Source organism: Tripterygium wilfordii, chromosome 5 (assembly GCF_013401445.1).
Source record: "Tripterygium wilfordii isolate XIE 37 chromosome 5, ASM1340144v1, whole genome shotgun sequence".
Classification (NCBI taxonomy): domain Eukaryota; kingdom Viridiplantae; phylum Streptophyta; class Magnoliopsida; order Celastrales; family Celastraceae; genus Tripterygium; species Tripterygium wilfordii.
In genome coordinates this window covers 8,767,144-8,778,900 of record NC_052236.1, presented here as the reverse complement: position 1 = coordinate 8,778,900, position 11,757 = coordinate 8,767,144, and the positions used below count along the sequence as shown (strand labels likewise).

Genomic DNA, 11,757 nt, shown 5'->3' with positions numbered 1-11,757 from the left:
CTTTCCGTCTATGCATTTTCTCATAATCTTATGAATGTATTTTCTCATGTGACCATTTTTCATTCCTTATGGTAATGACATTTTGTACCTTATTAAGACAACATGCCCATTGATTTCTGCTTTAAAGTGCGCATAGATGCATCAAGCTCATAATAAATTAAAAGTTACTCTTGCTACCCAGCCTTGAGCATTGTACGCGGACATGCTTTAGGGACCTTCTGGGTGGAATCGGCAGTACTAGTTATACATAATAAAAATGTACATAGGCTTACATAATACATGTGGCAAGCCACATGTACAAATGACAAAGCAATTTCAAAAATGGGTCTAACATTTTCTCTCAGATGTTTTTTATTCTCTCTTTCCTAAAACGAAATTTTAAAACATTTTAATTCTCAAAAATACATGTTGGATTTTCAAAAAAAATTCATATTTAGAATCAACATGTAAAACTCTTTCCAACAAGATCTATTGTCGATATGTTTTGCTTGGTAGTTCTTAATTACATTTTTTGTCAACGATGTAATAGAGATATAGAACAATTAAAAGACAAGTATTTATTACATTGTTTCAACCTCTTATTGGATTGTTTAAACATTTTACTACATTGCGTCTGTCTCTAGTCACATTGATTTCTCGCTCTTATTACATTATTTCAGCTTCTTATTACATTTTTAATAAATTCGACCATTGTTTTTGCATGAACCAAGGCCAAAAGTATGAGCTTTACGAAGCCGAGCTCAAACAATATGTTGTTTAAAATTTATTACATTGTTTCAGCCTTTTATTACATTATTTCAGCTTCTTATTACATTGTTTAATAAATTCGGCCATTGTTTTTGCAGGAACTAAATACCCAAAAGTATGAACTTTACAAAGTAGAGCTCAAACACAGTACATTGTTAAAAATTTTATTACATTGTTCGAGCATCTTATTACGTTATTTAAACCTCTTATTACATTGTTCGAGCATCTTATGATTTGCTCTCATTATCGCCAGAAAATAAAAATTTAGCAAGAACCAAGCTGGGTCAAAAATACCCGTTTGGATCTAGAACTGGCTCAGGCACTTTCGACGGTTTGTTATGGTCGAAAATGGTTGTGAAATGTTGCCCTTGGTTTGGTCAGTCAAAAGGCACCAACAGTTGGCCAAAAAGTCACTGGAGTTGGCTGAATTTAGCTCATTTAGGCGACGGCGGCGGCGGCGGCTACGACATTACGGGGGATTATCCAACGATTCCCACAACTGTCCATTGCTAATGATGGATGAGTTTTGTTCCTGGGGACATGATGCTTCTTTTGGGAGTGGTGGCAGTTGGTATGATGGTTGGATGGAGGAGTTTGACCATTGGCTGTGGAAACCAGCGGCTTGGAGCTGCAAAATAAGAGAGAAAATGTTGGAGAGAGAAAGAGTAAAAGAAAGAAATAACAAAAGGAAATAAGAGAGTGAGTGCGTATGAGAGAGAGAGTAAAGTAAATTACAAAAGAACCAGGAAAGGGAAACATATATTTTATTTAAAATGCTCTTCTGTGGCATGATGATTTGTCATGCCACATAGGCTATGCACAATTATGTACAGAAAACCTTTGTACAAATATCATTTTCCGGGTGGAATTGCCACAAAATGGACGTTCTTTTTAACAAAAATTATTGCAGTAGGATAAGAGCTAGGAGGATTTGATATGCACTATGACAACACCATCTGTCTGTGTGCAGTATGATAGTGATACACATACATTATAAAAAGATCCATAATCATACATATCACATAATGACATGGCATGCCATGTTACAAAGCAAATTTGAGAAAAAATATTTGAAACCCTATAATCACAAATAAACCCTATAATATTCTCTCTTGAACTTTTAAATTTTTCTCCCCCCCTTTCCATGCAACGATCCCACCCGCGACATAACTTTGTCGTCTGGCAATGGAATCAGACTTAGTCACTCAAAAGAACTATCAGAACAGCTCGATCAAACCCCAAATGCTCTCGACCGTCATCGGCCACCAGATTTGTTAAAAAATCCCGCAAAGCCAGGTCTCTTGCATTTCCTTCATAGACTTTGCTTGCCAATGACTGATTTGCATGTTCTTGTCCTATTTATTCTGATACAATGTGTAACAACCCATACATAGATATCTTAAACATTTGAGATAAGGACTTGGATGACGCTGATGATGATCATACTGCAAATACGACATACAATTTACAAAAATTTTTAACACCGACAGCATCGCGCCAAGTACAAAACTAGTATATATAATGTATAGAAAACTTATAATTTTTGTAGCTTTGAATTATCCGCATTTGTACATCTCTCTCGTTGCATAAATCAATCGCAAACAACACTACACAATCTATCGAGCTGAAGGATTGTTGCATCAGGTAATAAATAGATGGCGGATTTCCCATTGGACGAGCATGTTATATTCAGTTGATCATGATTCTGATTGAACTGCAATAATATCAATTGGAATTAAAAAAAAAATTCAATAACTTATATAAAACACAATATAAATCTGCTCGCAGATATCAGCTTAATTGTAAAGAAAAACCAGAGCGCTTACGCTGCAGAAGATATGCAGATTGCCGCACTTCCAGCTTGGCGTAGGAACACAAGTTAAATAATGGCACCAATAGCAATACTTGTTTGCATCAAATCCCCGGAGAAGAGAAACCATGCCAATGACAATACTGCAAAACCAAAAAAAAGTGCACAGTTTTACTCTCCCTTGTATAATATTGGGAGTTGACATAATGTTGAATAATTTTCAATACTTACCCAACTACTAAAAGGATTAGAGAAACAACCCATAATATACACTGATACGTCTTATACTTTGGTCTAGCATGGGCAGAAGAATATTCAGCAGGAGCATGTCTTTGTGTAATCCATTTGAACTGTGGCCGGATCAAGAACACAAACCCAAGAAGAAACCCAGTAATGAATCCTCCAATATGATCAAAGTTGTCTACATGTGGGAGTACCCCCAATGCCAAATTGACGATGATGATTCCCACAAAAGTGATGAACCATGCAAGCTGAACAACAAAGGAATTGAAATAGAAACGATTGAGCAAAATAAATATAAAGTTCATATGAATAATCAAAGGGACAAGTTTTGAAATGGCCTTTGAACTTTAGTGAATAGATCAATTTATTCGTTGAACTTCACTTAGGATCATTTTAACCCCTCAACTTCCAAGACTGTAGTCCGTCAGCCCTTGTACAAAATTTTTGCCCATTTTAGCTAATGTGGCAGTTTTTTTCAGACATGACACTGAAGTTAATTTATTCACAAATGACATGTAAAAAATACAAGGGGTTATTTGATATGTTATAACAATTTACGGGGGATTAAATTAACGAGTTTCGTAACTACGTGGGGTAAATTGACTCCAAAAAATAACTACAATTTATCATATATCATGTAACTAACGGAAAAATATGCCACGTTAACTAAAATAGACGAAAATTTGACAAAAGACCTAACGGACTATAGTCTTGGAAGTTGAGGTGTTAAATTGATTCTAAATAAAGTTCAAGGGGTAAATTGATCAATTCACGAAAGTTTAGGTGGCATCTCAAAACTTCTCCCATAATCAAACAATTTTTATTACCTCATTATCATATATTGTCCAATTAATGATGAGCTCAGAAAGCATTGCTCCAAGTAACCCAAAAACTGCACCAGAAGCACCAACAGAGATGCTTATTTGAAGGAAAAGAGATGATAGAATCGCCCCACCGAATCCAGAGATCAAGTACAACATGCCTATTCGTACTGTTAAGTCATCAAGCAGCAAAAGTGAGCAATTCATTAACTTATACATGATAATTATTGAAAGGGATTAGGGAGATTGAGTAACAACTTAACACATACCAAACCCAAATTCCAGCTCAAGTCGGATCCCAATAACCAAAAGACCCACCATATTGACCAACAAATGGAACACCCCTCCATGTAACCACATTGAAGTGATGAGTCTCCATCCTTGGTGATCGTCAACCACTTTTCTCTTATCCAAAGCCCCCATCTTCTGTAGCCTAATTAAATAAATAAAAAAACACACGAATGGGTTCTTCTATATATATATTCTTCTTCACATAACATATAATCTAACACATATAAAGATTATTGTAATTATTTACGTTACAGATGAAGGACCAAGAAGAGGGTTGTCCTCAAAGTTTTGAAAAGAAAACCTCCCAAGGAACCGACCAAGACAACGCTTATGACAGTCATTGATGTACATGGTGACGATAAAGACGACGACGTTTGCAATCACGAATGCTGGGATTAACCAGGGAAACCATTTCTTGAAATGGATGACTTGTTTATTTACGAGTGGTAGACCTCCTGGAGTTGTAAACAATGGAGGCGTGATCGATACGGGGTGCACCACAGTTCTTCCACTACTACTACTGCAATCTCTTTCTGGCCTTAAATCAACTCTGACATGGGTTTCTGGTGGTGTTGAAGGGTCCCTCTGCTGCTCCATGATTGACGGTAAGATTCTCAACAAATATGGAAGAAGAGAATCGAGTTTTGGTTCGGCAGAGTTAGAGAGACTTTAACAAGTCAGATCAAGTCACCAATTTATTTATTTATTTTTGTTTCTGTAAGTAACCGAAGGTAACGGCAAAACCAAAGAAAAACCGGCTGTCCTTCCTTAATGCATGTATGAAACCAGAGTAATTCAACGCTAATAAAAACAGGAGAATGCTAAATAAAATTAATCAAGTCTTGGCGGTGCTTACAACGCCCGTGTTTTATATATATATATAGTCAAGATAGCCACAGACAGAATAAGTTTTTCAATTCAATCAGAAGTAGCGGCATAGCATTCATTTTGGATCGTTGATTGGGTGAGTCTAATTTGGTACCTTCCCTTCCTTTATGAGTATGGGTTCTTGTGATGCTCCAACAGGCAACAGTTGCTAAAAATGCATATATGTATGTATCTATATATATATATATACACACCAATTGTATATTGACACGTGGTTTCCAAAAGCGAACCTCCAACACCAGGTAAGGATTCGAACCTTTATACTCTAAATTACTTATTGAGTAAGAGGCAGAGCTCCGAGCAACGAGTCATTCTCCAAAGTTAAGTTCAGTACTGACTTGAATGTCGGAGAGGTCCTCCGACATTTCCCTCGGGACCCTACCGTAGCTTACTGTTGGAAATTGGGTTTTAAATATGGGTCGCTCATGAGGGCTTGACCCAAATCAACCGCCATATTAGGTGGGTTATTGAACAGTTGTTTCCAAGACAACTGCTGGTAACCTACGTCAGATGTAACTGACTTATAGTACAGAGAAAAACTCTCTCTGTCAAATCTTCCATACCTTTTGATTTTGGAGAACTACAAAGCTCACAAGCAATCAAAGGTGTTCGTACTGTGAAATCATTCTTGGTTCTAGTAATCAAGTTAGAAACCGATCCTCGTTTACTCGTACCAATCAACAAAATCAGTAAGTTTTGTATTTTTCCTTAGAAACACTACATTGGTATCAGAGGATGATTGTTTCTATAATGTTGAATCTAATTTGCATGATTAGAACATATATACATGGTTGAAAATTGTGTAAATCAGGTTTATGTTCTTCAAAATTCATGAATAAAACCGAAACTTTGAGTTCAAAATCGAGTATCATATATAATTTTGATATGAACGAGTTTGGTATGGTTGAAAAGCTCTTGAAACAAGTTTTCTAACGGATATTTTTATGAAATTTTTAGAGAACTATGTGAATTGATATGATTTTTCAAAGATTAAAAATCAAAACTGGTTTGTTGCTGCTTCAATTTGTTCACAACCAACTATCTTGGAAGCATTAGACCCGGAGGCGAATTTGGTTTTCGAGACTCTGCGTTTTGCAATCTCCTTGAGATATAAAAAACTAGAATTGGAAGAGGGTTCACTTATTTGGGCTCCTTTCTTCTTCTTATTTGGGCTCTCTAATTCCTTCATCCTTCATCCTTTATTGTTTCTCTTTGATTTTGTGTATTTCAACATAGGGAGGGAGAAAGGACGTTCTTGGTGATGGAGTCATTCGACCTGATGTGCTTCACTACAAATCATAGAAGAGCATAAACACCAACAACAAAAAAGTCGCAAGCAGTTCTATCGTAGGTAGGGGTCACCATTTGGCCCGCGGGTCTAAGCCCGACCCAGCCCAAAATTATATTTGGCCTAGACAGCCTGACCCGATGCCTTGGGTGGTCCTAGGCTCCATTTCTGGGGCCGGGCTCGGCCCAACGTCCGACACCTCGGGTTATATATATTTATATATATATATCCACATATTATATATATTTATATATATACATATACACATACACATAATACATATACATATATTTTACACATATGTATATATATAATACATTTCCCTCAAAAAAATACATATATAAATATTATATAGTCAAAAGTCGGATCTGCCTCATCCAAAGGCCCAAGCCCAAGCCCAAGCCAAAGCCCCGGGCCGGGCCGAGCCTAGGCCTCATTTTGAGAGCCAAGCTCGGCCAAGACCCGACCCGATGCTAACCCCTAATCGGAGGCACCAAGAAAAAGAAACACCGATAATATTTTATACTTTTGTGGAGTTCAGATCCACTTTTGGATGCAATAGAACTAGCGCATCCAAGCACTTCAACGCTATTTCTCATATTCTTAACAGATACCAATATATGGTTACTTTTTTTCAAATCTATCATTTTCAAGATCTATTTTACAGACAGATCGAAGTTTAGAGACACCGATGTCAATGCTCTTACTCTATTGAGAATTTTTCTAAAAAATACGCTTGTCTTGTATGCATCAAAAAACCTCTAACTAGATTTTTCCCTGAAAGAAAAATTCTTAACAAAAAAAAATGAATTTGATTTTTCTGAAAAAAAAATTATATGATTAGATTCATTATAACGAATAATTATTATGATTTAAATGTGGCCCAAAATGTGTCTACAACTCCGCTCTTGAAGATGAGATAGCATTTAATTTTTCTCATAAAATTTCACAACAAAATGGCACCATAAAAAATTAATTGTTTTACTTTTTTAATATCAACTCAAAATAAGAAACGTCTCTTCAACATATAAATAGTTGAGAGTTTACAGTCTCATCATCTTTGGTAAAATATCCATTAGTAGTGATAAGTAACTCATATAGTGATAGTTCATGAAAGTTCAAGTCTTTTAAACGAAATTTTAAAACGTTTTAACTCTTAAAATATATGTTAGATTTTTAAAAAAATGACATATTTAGAATCAACGCATAAACCTCTTTCTAACAAGATCCATTATAGATAAGTTTTATCCGGTGGATCTTAATTCCATTGTTTTTTTCAATGGAATTTCAAAAACAATGGATTCAGAACTAAAACAATGAATCCTATGACTTTGTTTTAAAAAACAATGGAATCTATATTAAAACAATAAATTTGGGCTCTCTTAAACTACCAAACTGATAAGTTACATGTCATTTTTGAATATGGCTATATTAATAAATTTGAACTTTGAATAACCGAGTTGAAACGAATGAAATCTAAACTTTCAATCAAAATTTTTATGGAAAAAAAAAAACAAAAAAAAAACCAGCTACCAGTTTGGGGTAACTTTAGTCACACCCATACATTTATTAAAGACACCCCAATTTAAATTGATCATCCCTTGTAAAAATCAATTGACGGTGTGTCTTTAATAAATATAGGGGTATGACTAAAGTTACATGTCATTTTTGAATATGGCTATATTAATAAATTTGAACTTTGAATAACCGAGTTGAAACGAATGAAATCTAAACTTTCAATCAAAATTTTTATGGAAAAAAAAAAACAAAAAAAAAACCAGCTACCAGTTTGAGGTAACTTTAGTCACACCCATACATTTATTAAAGACACCCCAATTTAAATTGATCATCCCTTGTAAAAAATCAATTGACGGTGTGTCTTTAATAAATATAGGGGTATGACTAAAGTTACCCACCAGTTTGTGAGTAAATTGGATGGAATGGCTCCACTTAGAGTCAGTAGGCCTTTGCACATCTCAGCTTGTAGGCCCTGTACCTAATCGCGGGCTCAAATCTTGACACAACCGAGCCTTGACCTCACTCATGGGCCATTGGCCACAGTTGGGCCTTAAAAACCTGGACCAAATTATCGCATGCCCAAAAAAACCAAAAATGTATTAACCAGACGCCGTCTGTGGGAATCGAACCCACGACCACGTGGTTAAAAGCCACGCGCTCTACCAGCTGAGCTAAGACGGCTACTGACGAGATCAAGGCTCATAAATTAGTTTTATTATAATATATTATGAAAGAACGAAAATGAGAGCAGCGCAGCTCCAGTGAGCCCTAATTCCAATCTTTCGTGGCCACAGGCGCATAAACATGGTTGCAAAGGATCGAGATAGCCACATATATTCCAAGCACCATAATCAAAAGAGAGCAAGGCTATCATTTTCACATGGAACTGGGCCTGGTTTATGAATCTTCGACGGACTTCATCAGAATTACAGAAGGAAGAAAAGGGAATGGATAGTGCAAGCAACATTTTCAGAAAGTCATGGTCCAATGTCACATGTTTCACATTCTGCTTGTAAGTAAAGGCTAATAATAAGCTAGTAATAAAAATACAATATATTATTCAGAAGGTACTTCTTGCTGCACCCGAATGTTTTTTGTGGTAGATAACATCAATTTCAGCTCAATATTCGATAATACATACACTACTATGTGGTAGTATAAAAATATGCATATGTTAAATGCTTGACCAATGACCACAGTTATGCTCGTCAATCCCTGATCCTCCATGAAAATCCTCTCTCATCAAAAGAAAGCAAGGCGCTATCTACACTGTTCATGGATTTTCATTCATACTATTGTATCTGGAAGGATAGGGATTGTTTATTATTGGATTATCTACTGTCTCAAAACTCTGTTCGAGCTGAGGACGAAATTTTCTTCACCGGCAACAGTAGAGTGCAGCCTTCCTGCAGCCCAGCCGTTGTTAATTACACGAACAGCAGCACATGCTGGATCACCAGTAACACGGCTTTCCTCCATTCGTTTTTCAAACTCGGGTAGGCCGCGTGCCTTTCTTTCTTTTCTCATCAACCTCTCTTCATCTCTTTCTTTCCTTAACCAAGCCTCCACTGTTTTCTGAAAGTACGAGCCAATAAGGGCGTTAATCACTCAATTCCTCACTGCTATCTAACAATGATGATTATACAAAGGAAAAAAAACCGAAGGAAATCTTTAACTAAGAATCAAATGTTGAGGAGTTTATTTTCAGGGTGTATTCAATGATGAACACAAATAAGTACGTATATAACGCAAACTAACCATCAGTGATAGGCTGCTAATCTCCTTCACTTCATCCATTGGCATTGCCAATTGCAGCTTGCCATGAGCTACATACACCTGTGAAACAATAAGATAACACATAGATTGATAAGGATAATAGTAGCTTAGTAGTAAACCAATAAACAAAAAGGAAGACGAAGAAGAAGAAATGGAAAATGGAGCAAGACATACAATATATGATGGCCAATTCTCTAGGCCATCGAATATGTGGGTAGCATAGATAATTGTGGCCCCTCGCTCTTGACATTCCTTTCTGAGAAACTTTAAAAGGTCAGCCCTTGCCAGCACGTCAAGGTCGACTGTTATCTCATCAAGAAGGAGAACCTAAATAATAGATAAACAAAATTTTATGATATTGAAAATTAAAGGGGAAAAAAAGAAAGTTCATTTAAGGATTAAGCCACCAAATTGAACTTAGATATGATGCAAACATGGAAGTACCTTGAATGGCTTAAGGAGACCCATACAAATTTGCACTCTTCTTTTCTGACCATCAGATACCTTGTGCATTCTCCAAGACAAATCAATATCCATTACCTAAATTACAAATAAAGGAAACCCATACGTCATTCAAAAATTGAAAAATTCATCTACATATAAATGCACATATGAAAGGAACTTCTTTCTCCCTTTCCTTCATCATCCTGAGGAAAAAATTAGATCATAATATTATATAATGTAGTCAGTCTATTGTTTCAGAACAAAAGATAATAAGCCAACAGATGCTGCTTATGTGGAGTAAATGAGTATACTGAACATAAGTATATATACAAATTTTACGGGGATTTTTATAGTAGCCTAGGTATTGTCTCTGACTGAATTGCAATTTACTTTGATAAGTTCAGCTCTTCTTTGAGGGTCAACACCTGCAACTCCAAATATCATTTTCTCCGCAGAAATATCCATCTGTATGGAAACCTCAAACCCTGCAAAAGCGACATCCCTCCTCCACTGCAACACAAAATCCAAAATTTTAGAACAATATTGTTCTCATATGCTACTTTCAATTATATCTTAGAACTTATAAATCTAAACGAGCAGTGTTGATATCAAGAAATGTTAGGCTCGAACTAAACTTATTAATAACGTTGGAAGCAAAATATAACATGCTAAGATTCTTTTTGTCCAAATCATAGAACAGTGTCATGTCATGTGTATAACAAAAAGCTTTAATATTTGTGGCACAAGCAGGTATTCCTTAACCAACGCCCTATGTCACTGGTTAACAATTGTCGATATATGGACATTCTCTGATCAGAGGATTACCCAGATTAAAAGAATATAATTTCTGTTTAAAGTTCTTTAGAAGTCCATAGCCCAATTTGAATAGTAGAGCCAGATCTTCTACCATCATATATCAAGTTAGCTCCAAATAACAACTGTATCAACTCAACGAGAAATACATATTTCTAAAGATATGAGCCAATATGTTGCCCATTGGTGGAGTTGTAGGGATATAACTTGGAGGTCACATGTTCAATTTTGGAAATAATCTCTCAACATATGAAGATAAGGTCAATGTACATATCGTTTGTCCCCGATCCGTGCATTGCGGGACTTGTGCACAGACATTGTTTAACCATACAAAATTGATAAAATTCACAAGCATAATTCACCAATGTCAGATTATAGTGAAGCCAAAATGCAACGAGTGTAAGGAAAAAAAGAAGATCACCTCTCCTCCAAGATAACAGAGATCACCAGAAGCTGTCAAAGCGGTGTCGTGGAAAGCGGATCTTCCCAATACACGCACCATGTGAGGCTCCACCATATGCTTTCCTCCCAATATCTTCAGAATAGTAGTTTTACCTGATCAATCAATCGATACAATTGCCATTAAGTATTTTTGGAAATGATATTGAAATTGTAAGCATGAAACTAGAAAGGATTTGAGTATTTGAACCAGCGCCATTGGATCCGACGAGAAGACATCGGTCGCCGGTATTGAGAGTGAGAGAGAAATCGCCGATCAAAGGAGTAGATCCAGGCGGTGGATGGCCGTCGATTCCTGGGTAAGTGAATTTCAGGCCATTGAGCTCTATCGTTGGCTTTCTTCCCTCCATGACACCCATCCTCTTCTCTGCCAACACCTATTTTAGTTCACAACATATGAAAAGAAGTGCAACTGCTAGGCGAACGGAAATACACGTCCATTACGTAACAGCCACAGAACTACTACGCCCATAATTGAATTCGGGTGTCGGGAAGATCAAAGCACCAACATTTAAATAACTTTTCTTTGTTATAAACCTACCATTATTATTTATGACCTCATGTTACCTATTATGTAGGGATGTAAACTGTCAATTACAGTCGATTTTTTTTTTACTTTGACAATAATTGAACCGACCAATCGGTATCAGAACAGCCCT

At 36.2% G+C, this 11,757-nt stretch overlaps 2 protein-coding genes and 1 non-coding gene across 3 annotated transcripts; all 3 read right to left on the bottom strand.

Annotated features, from left to right (window-relative positions):
* Positions 1-2,338: 2,338 nt before the first annotated feature.
* Positions 2,339-4,353, bottom strand: LOC119999049 (RHOMBOID-like protein 1). Its single transcript, XM_038846551.1, has 6 exons — positions 4,160-4,353; positions 3,891-4,054; positions 3,628-3,791; positions 2,789-3,048; positions 2,574-2,700; positions 2,339-2,461 (listed from the first exon to the last, which is right to left on the bottom strand). Exons 1-6 carry the CDS (start codon positions 4,261-4,263, stop codon positions 2,339-2,341), a joined length of 942 nt encoding a protein of 313 aa, XP_038702479.1. The 5' UTR covers positions 4,264-4,353.
* A 3,861-nt stretch (positions 4,354-8,214) lies between these two features.
* TRNAK-UUU lies at positions 8,215-8,287 on the bottom strand. The gene has a single exon. It is a non-coding gene; the product is annotated as a tRNA-Lys (tRNA).
* Positions 8,288-8,653: 366 nt separating this feature from the next.
* LOC119998321 (ABC transporter I family member 20-like) lies at positions 8,654-11,593 on the bottom strand. Its single transcript, XM_038845622.1, has 7 exons — positions 11,289-11,593; positions 11,061-11,194; positions 10,217-10,336; positions 9,827-9,922; positions 9,557-9,709; positions 9,365-9,442; positions 8,654-9,181 (listed from the first exon to the last, which is right to left on the bottom strand). The coding sequence occupies exons 1-7, from the start codon at positions 11,455-11,457 to the stop codon at positions 8,942-8,944; spliced, it is 990 nt and encodes a 329-aa protein (XP_038701550.1). The 5' UTR covers positions 11,458-11,593; the 3' UTR covers positions 8,654-8,941.
* Between the last annotated feature and the right edge of the window lie 164 nt (positions 11,594-11,757).